This window comes from Chelonoidis abingdonii, chromosome 3, assembly GCF_003597395.2.
Source record: "Chelonoidis abingdonii isolate Lonesome George chromosome 3, CheloAbing_2.0, whole genome shotgun sequence".
NCBI lineage: Eukaryota > Metazoa > Chordata > Testudines > Testudinidae > Chelonoidis > Chelonoidis abingdonii.
The window spans coordinates 119,831,883-119,854,426 of record NC_133771.1 but is presented as its reverse complement, the minus strand read 5'-3'; the positions used below and the strand labels follow the sequence as shown (position 1 = coordinate 119,854,426).

The 22,544-nt window shown below is 39.7% G+C and overlaps 1 protein-coding gene across 1 annotated transcript in view; it reads right to left on the bottom strand.

Moving 5' to 3' along the window:
* Positions 1-2,804: 2,804 nt before the first annotated feature.
* Positions 2,805-22,544, bottom strand: part of ESR1 (estrogen receptor 1) — a 184,708-nt gene continuing 164,968 nt past the window's right edge. Inside the window, exons 6-8 of the mRNA XM_075064048.1 lie at positions 18,179-18,312; positions 7,468-7,651; positions 2,805-6,162 (exon numbers count right to left, since the gene is read on the bottom strand). Coding sequence (XP_074920149.1) covers positions 5,931-6,162; positions 7,468-7,651; positions 18,179-18,312 — 550 coding nt within the window. The 3' untranslated portion in view covers positions 2,805-5,930. The remainder of the gene's footprint in view (positions 6,163-7,467; positions 7,652-18,178; positions 18,313-22,544) is intronic.

Below are 22,544 nucleotides of genomic sequence, written 5' to 3'. Positions count from 1 at the left end.
AAGTTTGCCCATCCCTGATCTATTAGTCTCCTCTTTTCCAAGCTGAAAAGTCCTAGCCTCTTTAATCTCTCCTCATATGGGTCCGTCTCCAAACCCCTAATCATTTTAGTTGCCCTTTTCTGAACTTTTTCTAATGCCAGCATATCTTTTTTGAGATGAGGTGACCACAATATACGCAGTATTCAAGATGTGGGCGTACAATGGATTTATATAAGGGCAATAAGATATTCTCCATCTTATTCTCTATCCCTTTTTTAATGATTCCTAACATCCTGCTTGCTTTTTTGACTGCCTCTGCACTCTGTGTGGACATCTTTAGAGCACTATCCACAAAGACTCCAAGATCTCTTTCCTGACTTGTTGTAGCTAAATTAGCCCCCCATCATATTGTATGTATAGTTGGGGTTATTTTTTCCAATGTGCATTACTTTACATTTATTGACATTAAATTTATTTGCCATTTTGTTGCCCAATCACTTAGTTTTGTGAGATCTTTTTGAAGTTCTTCAGTCGGCTTTGGTCTTAACTATCTTCAGCAGTTTAGTATCATCTGCAAACTTTGCCACCTCACTGTTTACCCATTTCTCCAGATCATTTATGAATAAGTTGAATAGGATTGGTCCTAGGACTGACCCTTGGGGGACATCTCTTGTTACCCCTCTCCATTCTGAAAATTCACCATTTATTCCTACCCTTTGTTCCCTGCCTTTTAACTAGTTCTTAATCCATGAAAGGATCTTCCCTCTTATCCCATGACAACTTAATTTACGTAAGAGCCTTTGGTGAGGGACCTTGTCAAAGGCTTTCTGGAAATCCAAGTATGCTAGATCCCCCTTGTCCACATGTTTGTTGACCCCTTCAAAGAACTCTAATAGATTAGTAAGACATGACTTCCCTTTACAGAAACCTTGTTGACTTTTGCCCAACAATTTATGTTCTTCTACATGTCTGACAATTTTATTCTTTACTAGTGTTTCAAATAATTTGCCTGATAATTGTCGGGATCACCTCTAGAGCCCTTTTTAAATATTGGCATTACATTAGCTATCCTCCAGTCATTGGATACAGAAGCTGATTTACAAACCCTAGTTAAGAGTGCCGCAATTTCACATTTGAGTTCTTTCAGAACTTGTGGGTGAATGCCATCTGGCCCCAGTGACTTGTCATTGTTAACAAGTGCAGACAGACAGTGATCTTTAAGAAAATGTATACGCTGGTTGTGATTAACCCATCACTATCTTTGTCTGCACTAGATGCTAAATGACTAACCGCTTGTAAAACACGATCTATTTGATTAGTCTCGTCATGCCTGTTGACTCTGGAAAAGGGGAGAGTGCTGCACAGTGCTAAGTGGCTGTGCAGGGAAGTTGCCCAAACCCTGTGACATGAAGGACTGATTCAGTGGCATCTAACAACAGTCACATTTAAAAAAAAAAAAAAAAAGACAAAAGACTCACAGCCATAAGGGTTTCTCTTTAGCCTGCAAGTGCTCATAGATGGTGCAGCCCATAGCCACATTTTAGGACTCTGCAGTCAGCAGATTGAGCATCCATGCTCTGGCAAGAGCCCTGACTCAACAGGTACAGACATACATGCACACAGGCAATGCAAGGTCTTTGGAAGTGGGTACTACCATAGGAGAATTCAAGAGGTCTTTTCTCTTCCTGCAATGAAGGCAAAACTCCCATGTCTTTTGCAAATGCACTTTCTAGCCTTAGACAAATGTACTGGGTACATTTGTTATGAATCTAAATCCCATCATCTAGCTAGTTATCAAGAGGCAATAAGCAGAAAAAGCAGTTTTAAAAACTATCCAACAGACCTTGTTTTAGTTAATTCTTTATTTTGACATCAAATAGGTTGAGAAAATCTTGGACAGGTCAAGGATGCTGCTGGATTTTTTTTTTTTTAAGTCTTTTGTAACATTTGTTTCAAGGTGCAAAAGAGGTTTAATGTGTGTTTCATGTAACATAGCAAAACTTTAACAAAACAAGAAGACGTCAAAAACAGTATACGCATCAGCAGAATAATCCAACAAATACATTATTACACTTGAACCTGGTACTAAAGAAAGGGCTCTGCAATGAAAAAATAGGTAGTGCACAAAAGAAGCTTCTTTTTTATATATACACACACACAATAAGGGAACATAAAGTGGCTTTTTAATGCAAGTCTTTGTGACTAGCAACTTCTTTCTTTTCACTCTCAGATGGTCATTGTCTAATGAAAACAGATTACTTACTGGAGATGCACAGGGATACAGAGCACTCATTGAAGAGGAGATTGCAATATGGCAGCATATATTTCTTTAAAAGTTTAGGCACATTTGAATGCAAAAAATGAGCTTTGTTTTTTAAAAAAAAATCTCTTACAGACAGTGCAAAATTTGAAGTGCCCTCACAAAGGCAACAATCACTTAGAAAACAACCTTTAGGACATAAAAAATATCTACATTTGAATTAAAACATTAAAAAAAAGAGAACGCAAGTAGAAAGAAAAGTTTTTTAATGAAATATGAATTTTTGGTACCCAAAATTTAAATCACTGAAGGCAATCTGAAATTGTGGTATATTTTTGGGTACTAGCTACGCATACTATGCATTAAGACCTGGTCTTAACTTCATAAATACAAAAATATTCAGTTTGTAAAGATGTAATATATTTGTAAATAGCTTTCAAAATAGCTGACATAATGTAGAGTAATTGATCACACTAATTCTGCTGTCACTATCTTAGTGTTTGTATCCACACAATCCTGCTAGTTTTAAATTGGGTTGCATCCTAGTTTTAAAAGCAGGATATATATATATATACACAAGAACAGGGACTTATCTTGTTCCCATTTAAGTCTGTGGTTAGATTGACTTCAGTGAGGCAGGATTTTGGTGGAAACAGTTCTAATTCTTAGATGTTTGGTTTCATTTTTGGCACAACTCTTTAAGAATTAAAATAGCGGTAATCAATTATTGAAATAGATCATGACTCTAGTATGAGACCTACTGCTTCCACTGCAAAACATACTGACCTTGCATTATCAGTAGAAATGTAAGCTATTCGTTCTTTCTTCCTTAATGACACGTTTTCTAATCCACCAATCTCTTAAATGTACAAGAAGGAAAAGTCAGGAAAGTCACCACAAACACCAAGAAATTGCTCCTGTTTTGTTTGTTTGTTTGTTTGATTTTTACTTCAGAACCACTCCTGTTGTCTTTCATAGGAGTTTTACCTGAGACAGTCTGCAAGTTCACATTACTACTTTCACATGTGCCCTGAACTTCTTAAAATGATTGTTATTTGAATGGCAACAGGTTTGCTATGCAAAGCAAGTTCATCTGCTCTACTATTGTTTGGTAAAAGCATAATTAGCTTCCCTGAATATTTTTCCTTCTCAAATGTAGTCACTACAGGATATTATTTTTCTTTTTCATATCCAGCACTAGGTATCGCAGTTAGTGCTGGCTTATCTACTGCAAATATAGAAGTATATATGAAATATAATCATCATATAAGCTAACAATCAGTTAGCCTCAGGCACAAATAACTACGTATGTAATATGGTACCTCAAAAGCATATGAAAACATATTTTGTTTTATGTATTATAGACTTTGTCAACTGGGTTTACTGAATGGCTACATTCAATTGTCTGATATGTAAGCAATGCATCTTTTATATATAACATTATTTAAGGTGCTTTTTAAAGAAAAAATTAAGTTTTGAACAAGTTAATGATGTCAATCACAGACACTGCCTCCGAGTTAAAAGTATGTATTGTAGGAAATCATTATTTTTCTCTCCTGTGCTCCCACTACTTTTGTTACAATGTACATTTGAACTAAATGAGGTCTTATTGCAAAGGCCAAGGCTAACAAAGAATCCCAAGTTGCTGATGTGCACCCCTCTTTGCCAAATCGTTTTTAATAGTCTGGGCCATGTTTTGGTACCCTTCCTTATGTTGGGTAGCACTTTATTCTATATGCAGGCTCATTGACTTCAGTGGGACAATTTGCCGCTGAGGGTGCTACTCACCACGGCTAAAGTATCAGAATCCAGCCCTCTGTTTCCAGTTGCCAGTCATGGCCCAAATTCATTTATTTAAATTCATCTAAGGATTAATTTGATCCAATGTGCTTATTTGTTGGGAGAACCAAGGAAGGAGCCGTTAATTTAGATAATGTGAAGTTTAGAGAAGCTCTGTCTAGTTTATTACAAAGAACATGGAAGTTGTTAACACACTATATTTGATGGGCAACTCTGGGCTACAATTGGGTGACATTTGTCTTTTAAACTTAGGTATAAGATTCCTATGGCCCATTCAGATCTTCACCTCTGCTTATTTATGTCCATAATATGCAGTACACCAAGATTTTCTCAACAACAAAAAAAAATTGCTACAAAATGAAAATAAAAATGTGTACATTTTGGACAAGGCACTTAGGAGCCCTCAGTGGCCTTTGGGTAATGAATTGCAAAGAAAGACCAATGCTTTCTCTGCATAAGCACAAAGACAAGTGCTTTATCATAATCACAAAAAAATGAGGCTACTGGAAATGAAACTAGTGATCTGCATTAGCAAGAGGGTTGTTAAATTAAGATGAGATGAAAGTGCTTCACAAGTTGAGAGCTCACCAGCTTCCTAGAGAGTCTGAAAAAATACAACACATGCAGCTAGTAGTTACCTGCAGATTTAGAACTAAAGTCTGTGTTCTGATATATATCTCCTCCCGCCCTTCCCCCCCCCCCAACTTCCACTGAAGTCAAGATGCACATGCCTGAGGATATATTAGGCCTTTGGCTTGCAGCGTAAACTTGTACTGTCCCTCTCTCTGTCTGTTCTTCCCTACTGCGAGTTGTTTATCAGCATACAAGGAGTTCTACTTTTGTTGCAGTGGGGACCTTTAGAAATGATCATCTATTGCAATGTTTAATTAGAATGTGAGATACTGCAATCAACTGAACTAGACAGGCTGGTAAATACCTAATTTTTAATGGTACTCAGTACAGGGAAGATTAAAGTTTATCTTCCCCTTTATTAGATGCCCTTCGTAAGTGGTTTAAACTCCTATTAATATCAGTGGGAATTACATACATTCATGATTCCAAGGCCCAAAGGGATCATTGTGATCATCTAGTCTGACCTCCTGTATAACACAAGTCATAAAGCTTCCTCAAAATAAATGGATGGGTGAGTTCAATAGAGTTTGACAACACTTATTAATATTAAAGGCAATGGCACCACATCCACAGAAAGGCACATATTTCCCAGCTGGCTTCCCATCAACGTACTACCCACCCCAGGACTGAGATCAGAGAAGATTGAGTGGATTCAATCCAGTATGGCCATTGGATGATATACCTGCAACTGGATATAAATTCTATGTATTCTTGAAGGGGGAAGCATCTGCTGATGTCAGCCAGTAAGGGGAATTTTAAAACAATATTACTTTCAGAAAGGAGTACTTTGTCACAGTGCGAATATGACAGGCTGGAATCTACCAAGATCTGAGTTGTGTAACTAGTCTTTAGTGGGGCTTCCTTGTGGCTCATCCTGGAGCCACTCAACCTTTCAGTGGAAACATCAATTATTCAAACTCAGCTCGGGCCCAGGCTCAAATGATTCCCAGCAAATGGTCAACAAAGCCCAAAATCTTGGCCTGACAAAGGCTACAGGAATCCCCACCCTAATTAATGCATGCGGTAAATAAGAGCCAGTTCAAATTAAGTTGGCCTACCATCCTTGCAGGCCATCTGTAATAACAAAACCTCTTCCATTAAGGATTTTAGCAAGTGATCAATGAACACTCAGACTGGAAATCACTGGTGCCTATTGGAGTGTTTACACGTGTGGCAATTTAGCTAAAGTGATGTATGAACTAGGTAGTATGCTGTTGGGATTCTCAGAACCTTATAGGCTTTTTTAACATGTGAACCCTCATACTGTATTTTGCAAATTCTCATCTTCCCTGTTTACATAAAAGGATTGCAAGGAATGTGATGAAGTTGATGCAGTTGTCAGCTGGCTCCGATTCTCTTCTTCCATCTGGGAAGCATTTTTGGCAGCTGGGGCGTGCAATCGGTGAGCATCTAGCATTTCCAGCAATAAATCATAAAGAGGGACTACATTTTTGCACTTCATGTTGTATAGGTGCTCCATCCCTTTATTGCTGTGGATTGCAATGAAAACAAAGTCAGAGGACATTCCATAATAAGATGACACTCCATAATATTTATAGTGATTGCCATTAAAAAGCCACCATCTGGCAACAGTTATCACACAATGATACCTAAGATATCACAGTTTCCCCCCACAAAGTGTTGGCTTTTAATGCTAATTGTCTATCCAGCGCCCATTACTACCAAATCAATGATTGTCAGACTTACCATAACAAGAAAAATAACTTAAAGTTTACACAAGTAAAAAGAATAAACAAAAACAAAAACAAACCATCACTCTGGCTTTTGCCTGAATGTTTAGATCAGTTCTGGGAGGAAAAAAAATTAGGGAGTGTTATTAATCCTTTCACCACACACATTTGTAATTTCAGTGACGCTTGCCACTATTTTAAATGCTACTTATGTAGTCGGATCAAGGAACCATAACTCCATTCAACAACCAATCAGTATGCTTTGACACCTTAAAAATAAACAGTATCTGTTTAGAACTGTCAGATTTCTAACACTCTAGCTATAAGGTATAGGAGCCAAATTTCAAGAACTGAATAATTGAATTGATCAGGGTTGTGTCCCTCGCCTCTGTTTGCCAGAAGCTGGGAATAAGCAACAGGGAATGGATCACTTGATGATTACCTGTTCTGTTCATTCCCTCTGGGCACCTGCCACTGGCCATTGTCGGAACACAGGATACAGACCTTTGGTCTGACCCAGAAGAGCCTTCTAATCTCATAGACCTTTTGCTTAGATTAAGAGCAAATTAAATTCTTCAAACACATCACCTCTAACTGTTAATTATTATTAAAAATCATGGAGACAGAGTCTGAATCCCCTACTTCAATGTGAGTAGGAGTTGCAGAACTGGGGTGTTATATACTGTTTCAATTTACTCGGTACGTTATAAACAGAGTAAGATATTGTGTATAACACAACAACAATCAGGTCCTGCCTCCACCATCAGACCCATTTGCAGTATAGTGACACCAGAAGCAGAGGAACCATAAAGAGCAAAAGAAACAAACAGCGTTAGGGACAGTTTCCCCTCCCACGTGATATTAAGCAGAAGGGCTGTTTGTATTTAGGAATTATGGGCCACACTGTGACACCCTCATTCACACTGACTAGCATGTTGCCCCACAAGTAGTCTCTGAAGAAAAAGACCACTTGTGGAGTAAGCTACTATTCAACATGAGTTTATCAGAGTCTGGTTGTATCAACAGAGCAAAACCTTCCCTGCATGCTGAATTTTGTGCCGTTGCCTTGTACAATGCAAGAAGGCTGCATGTGCACTCTCTCACCTCATGTGCCTGATGTGGGAGAGTATGAGGAGGAGCTGAGCCAGTCGTCTGTGTTGCTGATCTGGAGAGAGACCTGACTTGGCCATTAAATGAATCAACGTATCTGTGATTTTATCCAGAACACGATGAATATGCTCCTTCTCTTCCAAAGATTTCAAGGTGCTGGAAAGAAATGTATACACACCTGGGGGGAGGGAGGGACAACACAAAGAGAGATTAGATTTTCACAGCTACAGTTTCATAGACAGGTAGCTTAAGAGATCAGAAGAGGCGTGAGAGCCAACCACACTGTGAACTTAGTTCTCTTCTGGCAGTAGGAGGTTAGAGACAATCTAAAAAGAACATGGCTAAGGAAAGAATGGAGGTATCTCTAAAATGACAATGGTAAGACTCAGGAGTGGACACATTCGTCTAGATGAAAAACAAAACAATGGGTATACTCAGAAAATATTATACAACCCAAACTGCAAATATGAGTAAGAAATAATAAATAATCAGTTTTCTTGTTAAGCCTCCTCTACTCCTGCTGCTTCGGCTCCCAGAAATTATTAAACAGTGGTGGCTTTCATGCACAAACCAACCCAACCAGGCCCTCCACCCCCGCCCCCGCACACACACACAAAAAGAGGATATGGTGAAAGCAAACTGATTGGCACTTTGGTTGGAGTCCTTTATGCTGTACCTAGAATAAAACAAGGTAGAAAAATGTTTCTGCATGAGGAAAAGTGTTTCTCATAGATATACATAATGTGGGATAATCAAAGTGATTGAAAGGGAAAATTGCCCTGCAGCCTTAATCCCACCTGCTCCATGTTTTAGGGTCTCTGGCTATTTCAAAGAATCTTTTTTTTTTTTTTCCCAAGGCAGGTGATGCTATTAGGTAAGTTATTGTATTGTTTAAAGAAGATGGTTGGGGTTTGTAAAAGACTAAACTCTATTCTTTATAAATTCCAAGCCACGCATCTTCATAAACAATCCACAATAAAATCTAGCGCTTGCAGTTTACTATTTCTTTCAATGCAGACTGATATCACTGGTGCAGTCTGAAAGTAAACCAGCAACCAGTGTAGTAGTGATGACAGCATCTGGAGAAACAGTCAGGTGGAACTGGAGATAATGGGCCAGATTACGAGTTCAGTTACTCCAGATTTAAACCTAGGTAAGAGATCAATTTATTATAGTTATAATAAATTTCCCACTTTCCTTGCTCCATCATGCTGTGTATTACACCTCACTGAGTAATTGTGTAATCTGTTTGAAGTTACTCCCGTCCCCACCTCTACTGTCTTATCATCTCCTAGTCTCTCACATTTGTTAGCTGTTTGGTACAGGAACCATGTTTTCTATCTGTATTGAGAGGCATCTAGAGCTCCTATGGACACCATTAGAAATAATCATAATAATAATAATGATCATAAGTGTAATTCTGTTGATTTCATTGGCATTTACACAGGGCCGGTGCAAGGATGTTTCACGCCATAGGTGAAAATTCCACCTTGCACCCTCCCCCGTCCCCGAGCCCCTGCCCTGAGGCGCCCCCACCCGTGGCAGCTCCACCCTGAGGCACCCAACCCCGTGGCAGCTCCTCACCCCCCACCCTCCGCCCTGAGGCACCTCCCCACCCCTGCCCCGCCTCCTCCCCGAGCATGCCGTCGCTGCTTCACTTCTCCCGCCTCCCAGGCTTGCAGCACCAATCAGCTTAGGCGCCGCAAGCCTGGGAGGCAGGAGAAGTGAAGCAGCCATGGCGTGCTTAGGGAGGAGGCAGAGCAGGGGTGAGCTGGGGCGGGGAGTTCCCCTGTGTGCCGCCCCTTTCCCCCTTACTTGCTGCAGGCGGCCCTCTCCGTGTCCCTCCACCTCAGCTCCCTCCGCCTAAATGCCGGCGGCGACCGGAGCAGCCGAAGATCCGGCCGCCGCGGTCGCCGCCGAAGAAAATGCTGCCCCCCAAATTCTAGCGCCTTAGGCGACCGCCTAGGTCACCTAAATGGTTGCACTGGCTCTGCATTTACACCAGAGTAAGTGAGATCAGAAGCTATCCTACTGATAGAGAACAGAACAGCTATTACAGTGTGGTCTCTGGACGGCAGCAGTTGCAGCTCTTACTTTTATTTGTTTGCCTGCACTGGACTTTTGCTATAAAGTTGTTTTACAAATATGAAGCAGTGACTGCTTGTCCTATATCATTTTTCAGACTCGAGCAACTCCATTGAAGAGAACAAGGCCCTTAGACCTTTCTCAGCCAAATGATTTTCAACCCTCCACACATCCGTGCTACTAACAGGTTTTATGGCTTAGCAATATTCTAGAGGGACTAATTTCTTAATTCTGACTCACTGGGCTTAATCCATTAGTGGGAAATGTTTTCATAGTTCCATAATAGCACCAGCACAGCTCAGCTTGGCCAGGGGATGCTGCCATGTGTTATGAATACTTTAGGAATTCCTCCTAGTTTCAGAGTTCTAAAACCCTCTCAAAAGGAAGGAGTCCTGCCAGGAGCTCTCAGGTCTCACACTTCTTTAGCAGAGGAGCCATAGAAGACCTTTGTTTAAAAATATCAAAACAAACACCCCCAAAATGCCACAAGACTTGGGCAACTGGCAACGCCTACTAATTAAATGTTGAATGAAAGACAGTTATTGGTTATCTCACTGCCCCAGGTGATTACTGCTGCCTTTCCTCACTGAGCAGGCATTTCAGAAACAGGAATATCAGCTGTTCATCACCAGAAAGAAGGGCTGCTGCCTTCAGAAAAGTTCGCTCAGCAAGGCAAGTCCTGGCTGCCTTAAAGCTGTCTCAAAGCCCTGAAGCAGAAAATCTAGGATTAAGTAAGTACCTTCAAAACTGTTTTCTTCCAACTCTGTATAACAATCCAATATCCTGAACATCATGGAAGGAGAGACACAGGGAAAACCACAGCCACTGCAAGGGTAAGGCCCACATTCTGTGCCAATAAGGCAAAGCTGTGCTTCAAATGGATTTGTGGAGGGGGCTAAACAGTATGTTACCATATATGCTGTTGGCAAATGGTAATGACAGACTTTTTGGATGCTATTGTTGAGGAGAAAGCCCATTTCACCCTTTCTAGAGCCACACAAGTGGAGTGTAAAGTGTCTGTTCAGTCTTGGAATCTGAAGACCACTACCGGCGATGCAACATCCCAGCCTGCATGTTTCATCTGTCACAAGACAAGATGACCTAGATCAGTGGTTTTCAATCTATGTCCACAGACCTCTGGGGGACCGCAGACTGTCTAGGATTTCCAAAGGGGTCAGCATTTGAAACTTTGTAGGGGTCTGCAAATGAAAAAAGGTTGGAAACCACTGACATGTAAGAATGACTCAGTGGGAAAGGATGTTTAAAAACCACAATATCAATGGAAAAGAACAGGTGGTTATGCTGTCCCATGAAGCCATCCACCATGTTAAGGCTGTATAGTACTCTCCCTGAAGTATTCATACAACTAACTCAATTCTATCAGTCTCCATGGGCAAACCAATTAAATTCATTTTCTGCCTTGACAGAAATAACACCACACTGGTTTCCAGAGAGAAAGGGTGATCACTTTGCCATATACCACTGATCCTTTTATCAGATCCAATCCAACAGCAAGAACTCCAGCATTATGTTGCTGCCTTTGTGTTTCTGGTGCTTGTTCTCCTTGACCCCAATGGTAAGGAAGAGCCCTTGAAGCACTGCACAGCTGAACTGAATGTGCTTTTCAAAATACAGCTTTGTTTTGCAGCTGAAGGGTTTATTTCGTTTTCTGCAGCCCTGGAGGGACAGATTCTGTTTTGTTATTGAAACCGCAGCACTGTCCTAGTTATAAGAGACAAGCTGTCACCATGGTACCTTGGGAGAAATTCACAAATGGTATCAATATAGTGTATTGTGCAGTGCAAATACAAACTCTCACTTCTTCATACAGAAGGAGAGAGGCTTTAAGAAAAAAAGCCACTTTTATTTTTTTCTGATTAAGGTCACAGAGAAAGAAAGAAGTTACAAGAAACAGTGAAAAGGGACAGAGATCTGATTAGTGGTGGAGGAATTGTGGAATTAGATAGCAGATGATGATAACATCAAGGACTCCTCATCACTGGAGGTTTTTAAGAACACGTTGGACAAACATCTGTCAGGGATGGTCTAGATTACTTAGTCCTGCTATCGCATAGGGGGATGAACTTGATGACTTCTTGAGGTCCCTTCCTGCCCTAAATGTCTACAATTAATCTCAATATTCTCTAATATGAGCATGCACTAAAAATTTCAGGGAAAGGAAAATGTTCTAGACTTAATAAAAACCATTTATCTGGTGCAGTAAATCTACACAACACTTTAGAAATGCAATTTAACAGATCGTTTTGAGATTGATTTTAAATATTTATGGCTAAATATGCTAATTCAAATTGGCTGAAAACACATTTAGTTCCTCTTGAGATCAATTGTGTTTGTTCCATGTATATGTAATTTGCGTAACATGGTTCTCAATAAGTTTTTCCAAGATTTTTGTGTGCATTTTTCATCTGCTTGTGCTATGTGAGATTCATGTGTATTTTCTATAGGTTATTTTTCCAAATATAATACCTGTATGTTTTCTGTATATTTTCCACAGGAATCCCATCTCCTTCTGCATACCTGGAATGAGGTAGTGTAAAATATCTCCTTTTATCCTACTCATTCAATGTGTGGCCACAGGCATGATTTACCACACACTATCCACACCGAGTACAGAATTACTCATTTCTTTTTCTATTATACTTACCATAGTAGTGCAGCACAAATATTCATTAATTTATCTTTATGACATCCCTGGAGAGAGGGGGAGTTTTTACAGATGGAGAATCGAGGCAGAGGGAGATTAAGGGCAAAATTTGCAAGCATTTTTTGTGGGTGGCTCAATCACTGGGCAGCCAGTTTGAGACACTGAAAACCTGATTTTTCACAGAGTACTTAGCATTTTTAGCACTTTATATGTTTTCAGCACTGTACAGTTATTTATTAATTCATCATCGCAACACCCCTGTGAGGTAGATGGGTGAAATATTATGACCCCATTTTATAGATGGGGAAATTGAAACGCAAAGTGATTTGGATAGGTTTCAAACACAGGGCCTCCTTTCTCCTAAGCCATGTTCATTCCTCAGACCATACTGCAAGGGGTTTTAAGTAGCTCTCACTCAATTCATCTGCAGTTGCAAGAGTGCAGCACTTTTGCAAATCAGGCCCAGAGTCTCAGATTAGACACCCATAAAATTAACAGTTTGTGATGACCTGGGAAAAGTTTGGTTTAAGAGACTTTCCCAGCATCACACAAGAATTCTGTGGCAGAGGCAGGGATATAATCCAATTCTTCAGGGTGGCATTCAAGAGCTTAACCACAATGTTATCCTTTCTCTCTCTGTTGCCCATTACCTTTTTCTCTACACACATTCCTGCAAGAAACAAGCCACACGAGTCCTACAGACACCACAGTCATTTTCTATACAACCCTAATTCATTCCCACAGCACTGGCCATCCTATGCATTGAATGAGGTAGGGGCCTGTGGAAAAACCAGTATGTGATTGTGTAATTAACAAATGAACCATAACGTGTACACACAAGAGGATCTAAACCATCCACAAAAAAGAGACATTGACCTGAGGTGAATTCTGGGCAATATTCACTCCTGGACTCCTGATTAAAGTTCTGATATCTCACAGCCCAACTAGGAGGTAGCGGGAGTGTATGAAGTTTTGCTACATATATTTTCAAAGGACACACAGCATATGCTGCTAGCCCTGTGTCTCTCTCTCTCCCTCTGAAGGCTGCAGAGTTGTTCTCTTCAGTGCTGAGTGTGTAATGCAGCCATGCCATCCCAAAATCATTACAATAAAATGTTTCTTTAACAGCACACCACCACATACAAAATAAAAAATTTCAATAAGCAGAACATAAAGTCTTTGCATTCTTTTTTCAATAGTGCATGCTGGATGGGAGATTTATTACAGTTATTTTGCTCAGACACCCAAGAGGTAAGAATACATCAACCACAGACTATATAGATCCAAGTGCACTCACTTCTTAACTTTGTACAATTTCCCCATTATAAGAAGAAAACAAAACCCTCTATAACAAAAGCCAGATAGATACCACAAAGCACAGTGGGCAAGGTCTGGCAAGGACACTGTCTAAGCAAGTCCTGCTATTGCCAGTCTAAATGGTATTGAACCTGGAACACTCAACTTGCTAAACTCCAATCACAGAACAAGGACACTTCAAAGTGTGGGTCAAACAAAACAGACAAGAAACATAAATGGAATGAAAAACTTGAATGCTGTAGTAATCATTTTCTAGGGTTAAATCAGATATTCCTTGTAAATCAACAATATGCAAAGAGGATAATCCAGTTTCAATGTATTGGCTAAAAATGATCATAATTGCCATGATAGTCACTTACACAGATCTTTTTTATTTTCAGGAAGTATTAAAATGTTTTGCTTTTATGAAGAGACTTTTTTTTTGTTATTTTATCTTTCATTTATCACACTGATCATTACATTTGCCATATCAATTTAAAGTATGCTGAATAACTGTGTTACCTCAGATGCACTTTGTGATAATTACTGACAAATGGTGTGGCTAAAGTTATTGGTAAATGCATTAAAAACCACACTGGGCTGAGATTTGTGGGGATACACATGAGGCACTGTAGAGCTGATTTCCCATGTAGAAATTGCCTCAGAACTCCCTTCCAAACTATTCATGGTAGTGGCAACCAAGATGTCACACTACCATTGGCTGATGTCTCACAACCACCCTAAGTGACCTTCTAAACAGTCATCAAAGGCGTAGAGGACCCATTACAGCTGCTCAGGTAAGCATGCCACACAAAGCAGCTCCTTTTCCCCAGTCCAATTCAAATCATTGGGGGTTTTTTTTGCAGAGTTTGTAAACTATTTCATTTTGAAATTATCAAAATGAATATTTGATTTTTTTTGCAATGAAACAGTTTTCAGATTTCTGTCTCACTGAGAATTTTGAAATTTTTGTTTTTGGTCCCAAAATTGGAACCAAACCACATTTTCAGAAACATCTGTGAAACAGAGTTTCAGTTCTCCACCCAGCACTTGTTGAGAAGTACTGCCAGTGTCCTAGCAGCCTGGGAGTCAGTCAGAAGGCTGGGATTCTAACTGTGTTCACCTTGGGCATAACCTGGAGAATGGTAGGAGACTCTAAGGTTAAGTAGAATAAGAGTGTGGTCCGGTACCACTGGAAATTAATTTCCATTGTGATAATTATGCACTTTACAACAGAATCCAGTTTGCTCCCCCGTGGCTGTTTTGACCCCACAGTTACAAGAACTCTACATTATTCAAAAGCTACTTTAGATTCTGACTAAAAATGACATTGTTAGTTAAGGTGGTATCAATTTTATATAATCACTTTTGGGAGTAGAACCTCTTAAAAGAAATTAACATTATGACTTTAGAATATTGCTGTATGCTTCAGCTTGCATTTAAAACAAATATTTGTCTATTTTCTCTAATTTTAAACAGATAAAACATTCTGCAACCCTGCATCCCAAACTAAGCAGAAAAAATCATAGGGAAAGGTTGCAGACCAAACTGGATGAACAAGCATCTCAAACAGGTTATTAAGATAAAGCAAAACGCCTTCAAGTAATGAAAGAAGGGATGGATTAGCAAGGAAAACTGTCTCTTGCAGGTCAGAAAGCATCAGAAAAAAGTGAGAATTGCCAAAAGTCAAGCTGAGCTAGACCTTGCAAAGGAAATAAAAAACAATTGTAAAAGGTTCTTTAGCCATATAAATAAAAAGGAAACAAGGAAAGAAGCTGCGGCACTGCAAAATACTGACAATGGAGTTGAGGTTAAAGATAATCTAGGTATGGCCCAACAAAAGCTTTGCCTCAGTTTTTAAAATGGGTAATGAGCAGCTATGGGAGCAGTGGCACAAGGCTAATAGGAACAAGGATACAGAAGCAGAAATCACCACATCTGAGTTGGAAGCCAAACTCAAACAGCTTAATGGGACCACATTGGGAGGCCTGGATCATCTCCATCCAAAAATATTACAAGAACTGGCACATGAAATTGCTAGTCTAATAGTAAGGATTCTTAATGACTCCATAAACTTGGGGTCATACCCTATGACTAGAGAATTGCAAATATAGTACCTACATTTAAGAAAGGAAAAAAAGTGATCTGCAAAACTACAGGCCTGTTAGCTTACCTCAATTGTATGGAAAGTTTTAGAATAAAATGTTGAGAGAGAGAGAGAGAGAAAGAGAGAGAGCAGCTAAGAATATAGAGGTAAAAGGTAACTTGGATAAAATACAACACGATTTTTAAAAAAAGTAGATCATGCCAGACCACCCTGATCTCTTTCTTTGAGAAGAAAACCAATTTTAAGGACAAAAGAACTGCAGTAGATCTAGTCTACCTGGATTTCAGTGAAGTATTTGATACAGTTCCACAAGCGAATTATTAATTAAATTAGATAAGATGAGGGTTAATATGAGAACTGAAAGGAGGGTAAGGAACTGGTCACAGAAGAGAGTATAGTAGTTATGCTGAAAGATCAACTGTCAGACTGGAGAGAGGCTGCAAATAAAGTGCCTCAAAGATCAGTCTTGGAACCAATCTTATTTAACATTTCCATTAATGACCTTGGCACAAAAAACAATAATGTGCTAATAAAATTTGTGGATGACACAAATTTGGGAGGTATTGCCAATATGGAGGAGGACCAGAAATATCATACAAGAAGATCTGAATGACCTTGAAAACTGGAGTAAATGAAATGGTATGAAATTTAATTGTGTAAAGTCATACATTTAGGGACTAACAACAAGAATTTTTGCTATAAACTGGGGATGTATCAGTTGGAAGCAACAGAGATGGGTTACCTAGGGAGGTGGTGGAATCTCCATTCTTAGAGGTTTTTAAGGCTCAGCCTGACAAAGCTCTAGCTGGGGTGATTTAGTTGGGGTTGGTCCTGCTTTGAGCAGGGGTTGGACTAGATCACTTCCTGAGGTTTCTTCTACCCCATATCTTCTCTGATTCTATGAACCCTGGGGGGAGATATGATTGCTCTCTATAAATACATCGGAGGGATAAGTGTCAGGGAGGGAGATGAGTTACTTAAGTGCCAGCACTGGCCAAGAACATATGGATGTAAACTAGACACAAACAAGTTTAGGCTTGAAATTATACAAAGGCTTCTAACCACCAGAGGAGTGAAGTTCTGGAACAACCTTCCAAGAGGAACAGTGGGGACAAAAATCCTAAGTTATAAGATGGAGCTTGATAAGTTTATGAAGGTTGAGATTGCTTACAATGGCACATGGCCCATCTACAACTGTTATTCACAGATATTTCCAATGCCCGTAGATGGAACACTAGAGGGGAGGGCTCTGAGTTTCTATAGAGAATTCTTTTTAGGTGTCTGGCTGATGGGTCTTGCCCACATGCTCAGGCTCTAACAGACTGTCATATATGGGGTCAGGCAGGAACTTTCCACCAACACAGATTGGTAGAGTACTTAGGAGGTTGCCAACTTCCACTGCAGCGTGGGCCACAGGTTACTTGCTGGTTTGAACTAGAGCAGGAGTTCTCAAACCGGGGGTTGTGACCCCTCAAGAGGTCATGAGGTTATTACATACAGGTTGCAAGCTATCAACCTCCAGCCCCCCAAACCCTGCTTCACCTCCAGCATTTATAATAGTGTTAAAGATATTTTAAAAATATGTGCTTTTAATTTATAAGGGGGATCACACTCAAAGGCTTGCTGTGTTAGAGGAGTCACCAATATAAAAGTTTGAGAACCATGGAATTAGATGGTGGATCCACTAAATGGCGGATTCACTGTAATTTGAAGTCTTTAAATCAAGATTTGAGGACTTTGGTAACTTGGCTAGAAGTATGGAGTTACTATAGGAGTGGGTGGGTGAGGTTCTGTGGCTACAGTGTGAAGGAGGTCAGATTAGATGATTGTGATGGTCTCTTTTGGCCTAAAAGTCCATGGGTTTAAGGTGGTGCCAATTTTCTGTAATCACTTCTGAGAGCAGAGCCTTGTTTAACAGTACTTAACATTATGGCTTTAGAAAAGTGCTGTGTGGTTCAGCCTGCATTTAGAATAACTCTTTTTCTATTTTCTCTCATTTTAAACAGACAAAACCTTCTGGTCAGAGATGCAAGATCCTTTCTTTTTGTGCCTTACTTCTCAGCTTTATTTGGCCATTTCAACCTCAAGGTCTTTACATAGTTCTGACAAATTTAGCCATGCCTTTGCCATCCCTTCCCTTAGTCTTACCACCTAAACAGGAATGTTCACGCTCCAATTCTAAAACTAAAATTAGAATCACCCCTTGACATTATGAGGGTTGCCTCAACTACTGTCATCACCTCCTCTCAGATCTTTTTCATACCAATCTTGACCCACCCCCAATCCATCGAAAATACTGCCCAAATCATCCTTTAGGTCTGTGGCTTTCAGTATATCAACTCCTTTTTTAATTAATTCCCTGGCTTCCTCTTGTACTGCACAAGTTTACACTGTCTGTCTTTGCCTTAAGGCTTTTACATCACAAATTCCCAGTCTAATGCTCCGATCCAGCCTCTTTTCGCATCCAAACAACAACTGAAATCACACAGCAATGGTAAAATTAAATTACTACATTAAATAATAAAAATGTTATATGTGAACATGCCACTTACCTGAATTAAGCAAGATGATTGACTTAAGGCACACAAATTCCTCCCCCTGGAGATTCATCACACGGAACCGAGCAGCAGTGGCCAGCAGCATGTCAAAGATCTCCACCATGCCCTCTACGCACTTCCCTTGATTCCTACAAGAACACAACCACAGAGCAAGCTATTCACAAGTTTATCCAAACAGCAAGATGTTTTTCATCCCTAAATCCTTCCACTACACTTTGACTTCTTAACTATCAACTCCATTCTGATTGTGCAGTGCATTTACTCACTATGCTCACTTTGCACCAACGTGTCTAAACAAAGTGGAAGGCAGTGGAGGACAAGGGCCAACATCTCAAAGCTAAAATATAGAAATTTTTATTTTTTCAAAAGAGTTGCTAATTACTTAATGGGCTGTACACCAGTAGGAGTCATCATGAAGATTAACTTCCTGTGAGCAAACCTTCTTAAGAACAAAGATATTTTTAAAAGATATTGTCCTTTTTCTTTTTCCTCCTTTACTGCTTTGATTAATTTGTCTCCTCTTTTTCTTTACTCTTTCTTTACATAACCCTTCAAACATTTTTCTTTATGCTTCACAGTACTTCTCCCTAACCTTTTCCTGTTGGCACTGTAAACTAGTATTCTGATATGTTACTGATATTTCTTACATTAGTGTAATGATTCAGGAGTCCCTTGTTATTTAATGGCACTCATGTCATGACATTATATGATTTTGTTTAGCTCAAGACAAAGCTCAGTGCTGCTGTAAAGCATCCAACCAGCCCACTAACAATGGCATTTAATCCATGACCCACTGTTCACAATGACAGACTTCGGGTGATTAAATCAGATGGTTCAGATGCACTCAGAGTAGTAGTTAGTATAAATAAATATTCATGGATGGGGCAGAGAAGAAGAGGAAGAGTGAGAGTGACTCTAAAGCCTGGTGGGTAGGGTATTTACCTGGGCGGTTAGAGACCCAAATTTAAGTCCCTGATCTGAATGAGGCACTCACGATCCAGGTTAATGCCCTAACTTTTCGGATATTGCCTGTTCTGGAGTGGGTCTTTCTATCAAAATTCTAGTTATCAGTCACTTGATTTCAGAGCAGCAACAACAGCTAAAACACAGGATGTGGTCATCTGCAAAAGCAGCTGCTGCTCAGCCTCAGTATTGACTCACTAACATCAGAGCAGCAAGACTGGTGAAACGCTGCATGGGGAAAATAGTGTGGAAAGTCTGTACATCGGTAAGGTAAGATGTACCTCTCTGTATGGACATCAATAAAGTGAAAAGAAAAGTGGTGTTAAAAATTTTCATGAACAAATAAAAATAATTAGTAATGCAAAGTAAGGGGTAAAAGATGCATACAATTCACGCTTTTCCTCAAATCTCTACTTCCCGTTAAAATGTACATCCTCAGAAAACAAAACCCTTGAATCATTCCATGAAGTTTTATAAGAAGACTGGCATCTTGCTCTGTTCAGCTTCTTTGTTTCTGGCAAAGCAGCTAGTAGTTTTGTGCTAAACTGGAGCAGAATTAAACCTCCACATGTAGAAGGTTTCAGAGGAGCTAAAAGTCTTCATTTCAACGGTTTGCAAATTCCCAGATAAAAATGAGACAAGAATTATGGATAGCTAGCAGTAAGAACAGGATTTCAGTATGCACTGGCTCTTGGCATATTCTAAAGAATGTTTCCATTGCAAACCATTAAGGGGGCTGTGTAAGAAATATACTTGCTCCTCAAAAGCCATCTAGCTACTATCAGCCAGTTTTCAGCTTAAAGCACCTAAGAACATTACACAGTCTGGACTGATTCTGAGATTTTCACATTACTGTTTTCAATGTATATTTCTTGGCAAAGATTGATTTTTTTTAGGTGCTCCAATGAGCTCTCATTTTAAAGAGTCATATGATTCAACTGAGAGGAAAACGATCTTTCAGTAGCAAGTAATATACTTTGGTCAATCAGGTACCCTACTGATGATGTTTTTGTACAGAGCTTCAGGTGTAACGATACTGACCTATTTAGATATTTTAATGGCTATTAGTTCACAAGTTCAATACTCCAGTCAAGGATGCTTTGTCAAGTAGCTCTACTGTACAGCTAAAATTTTAGATTACTTTGGCCTCAGCAAAAATCTTAAATATTTATCATTTAGTTATTTGCAATACCATGGCCTTAATTTTCAAACTTGTGTCTAAAAAGTACTACATTCACATTTGAGCACCTCCAGAATTACCTGAATTTCAGAGATTCAGAGCACCTGCAGTTCCCATTTACTCCAATTGCAGTTGAGGATACTACAGACCCTCCGAAAAATCCAGTTTTTTTAATTACGTTTCAATGTGGGTTTAGTTGCCTAACTCTAAGTTCCCAGATTTGAAAATATTGGCTTAGGAGACTTGTGCCTTCTTCCCAGAGGTGTGGAGCAACTTCAGCTCCCACAGAAGTCAATGGGAGCTGCAGGTGCTTGGCAGCTTTGAAAAAATCTGGCCACGAGTCTAATATTGCCAGGATGGCCAATTGGCTCTTAATGCCCTTTGCTGATAAACTACCCTGCTAAAGCTATAGGTGACAGATGAATTAATATCTGTTCCAGAAGAGAAAATAAGAAACTTCTCTGGTGAAGACTCTATGCTATTTGTTTGTTTCATTTCAGAGATCCTTTCAGTCACAAGGATTTTTAAAGTTTGACCAACTGTGCATGTATTAGAAGGCTTAGAGTATAAGCCATTAATAGGACACTCATATGACAGAACTTATGGGGAAGAAATTATGGGATGTCTGTATCTTGGTTTCGGAAGGAAAGTGAAAACACTAGTGAATATTTGATTATCCATGGACTCCCTGTCCACTCAAGATTGCTCTCCTCATTTTAAAGAACCTTCATGATCCCAATATATCTCCATGATTTCATCTCTCCCTCTACTCCCTGTCACACTTCCCAACATAACTGCATCTCTGACCCCTTCATGGCCTACCTGAGAGCACCCCACTCAGCAATCACCTATCTTAGAGCAGAGTGCAACAATCCTTTCTCTTCAAACTGGGGACTTAGGCTATAGATTCCTGCAATTCAATCTGATCACCTCACCAAATCTGACCTCAGTTCAGCATCTGCATTTCCACTCTCTCAGAAGCAATAATAGGGTCATCAGTGACTGTCAGCTCTGACAGAAAAGTGCTATTTATTCAGAACAAAAGCAATTCAGAGAAAATGTATCATAAAAACAAACAACTTATCTGCATTTTAGCTTACCAGCTGGTCAGCCATCTTCTACACGGAGCCCCTCACAGGATTAGTGTACTTCAGGCCCTCTCATAGGGCTTGTCTCTGGTCATAGACTCATGTCAGTTCTTGGATCAAGTGTGAATGACACTCTCTAAGTTAGGAAGGTCACTTTATAAACTTTCAGGCATTTTGCATGTTAGGCCTCTTGAGCTATTTCCAGGGACTGAAACTTCAAAATGACTTGTTACCTACATTTTTTCGATATTGGAGATTTTCATTAATTACCTCTTGTTGACTTTAGTTCCTGCCAGACACTTCCTTTATTTTATCCCTTGAGACAGAAATCCAATCTCAATCACCTGCAAGCTCATAAAGATGTATCAAACACATAAATATTAGAATAGTTTTTGAATATACCATGTGTCTGTGGCATTTGTGTGTCTCCTTATAATACACTTTGAATATTCCATGTTTCCGAAGTCTCACATCTGTCACACCCCCTTTCTCCAGTGTTGACCTACATCAGAGGTTGCTCTTTTGCTGCTACCACAGCAATTATTTGGTGAAGTCTGCTCTCCTCCCTCCTGATTCCTCATCCCTTTTTCAAATGCAGCTCAAAACTTCTACCTCTTCTGTGTTGCCCACAATCAGGAAGCTGTAATTCATACTTGCACTCCCTATTACCAACCCTTCACATCTCTCATTTACTTTCCCCTTTGCATTGTGGCAGCTGGCTATTGCACATTGTGAGATAGTGATACTGTTACCATATCCGCTATCAGAAGTCTGCTCTGTTGCCTTTCGTTCTTCCAACAATGAATAAGAGTATTTTCAAACATTTAGAGCTTGTACATCTATTTAAACCAGTGTAGGCTAAGTATAGCACACTATGGAGCATGAGGTCAAGTTAAATTAAGTGACAAACTTGAAAATCACTATTTGAACTCTCAAGTTGCTATTCTCTACTTTGTCATCCCTACTAATTTTGTCAAGAGCAGTGAAAGCAGCAGTTGTCTGTTTACTCTGAAATGTGAGACCTCATGGAGGTCGTTTTTTTAGAGCGCTGGGAGAAACTCTCCCAGCACTCTGCAGTGACTACACAAGCCACACTGAAGTGCTGCCATGGCAGTGCTTTAGCATTCCC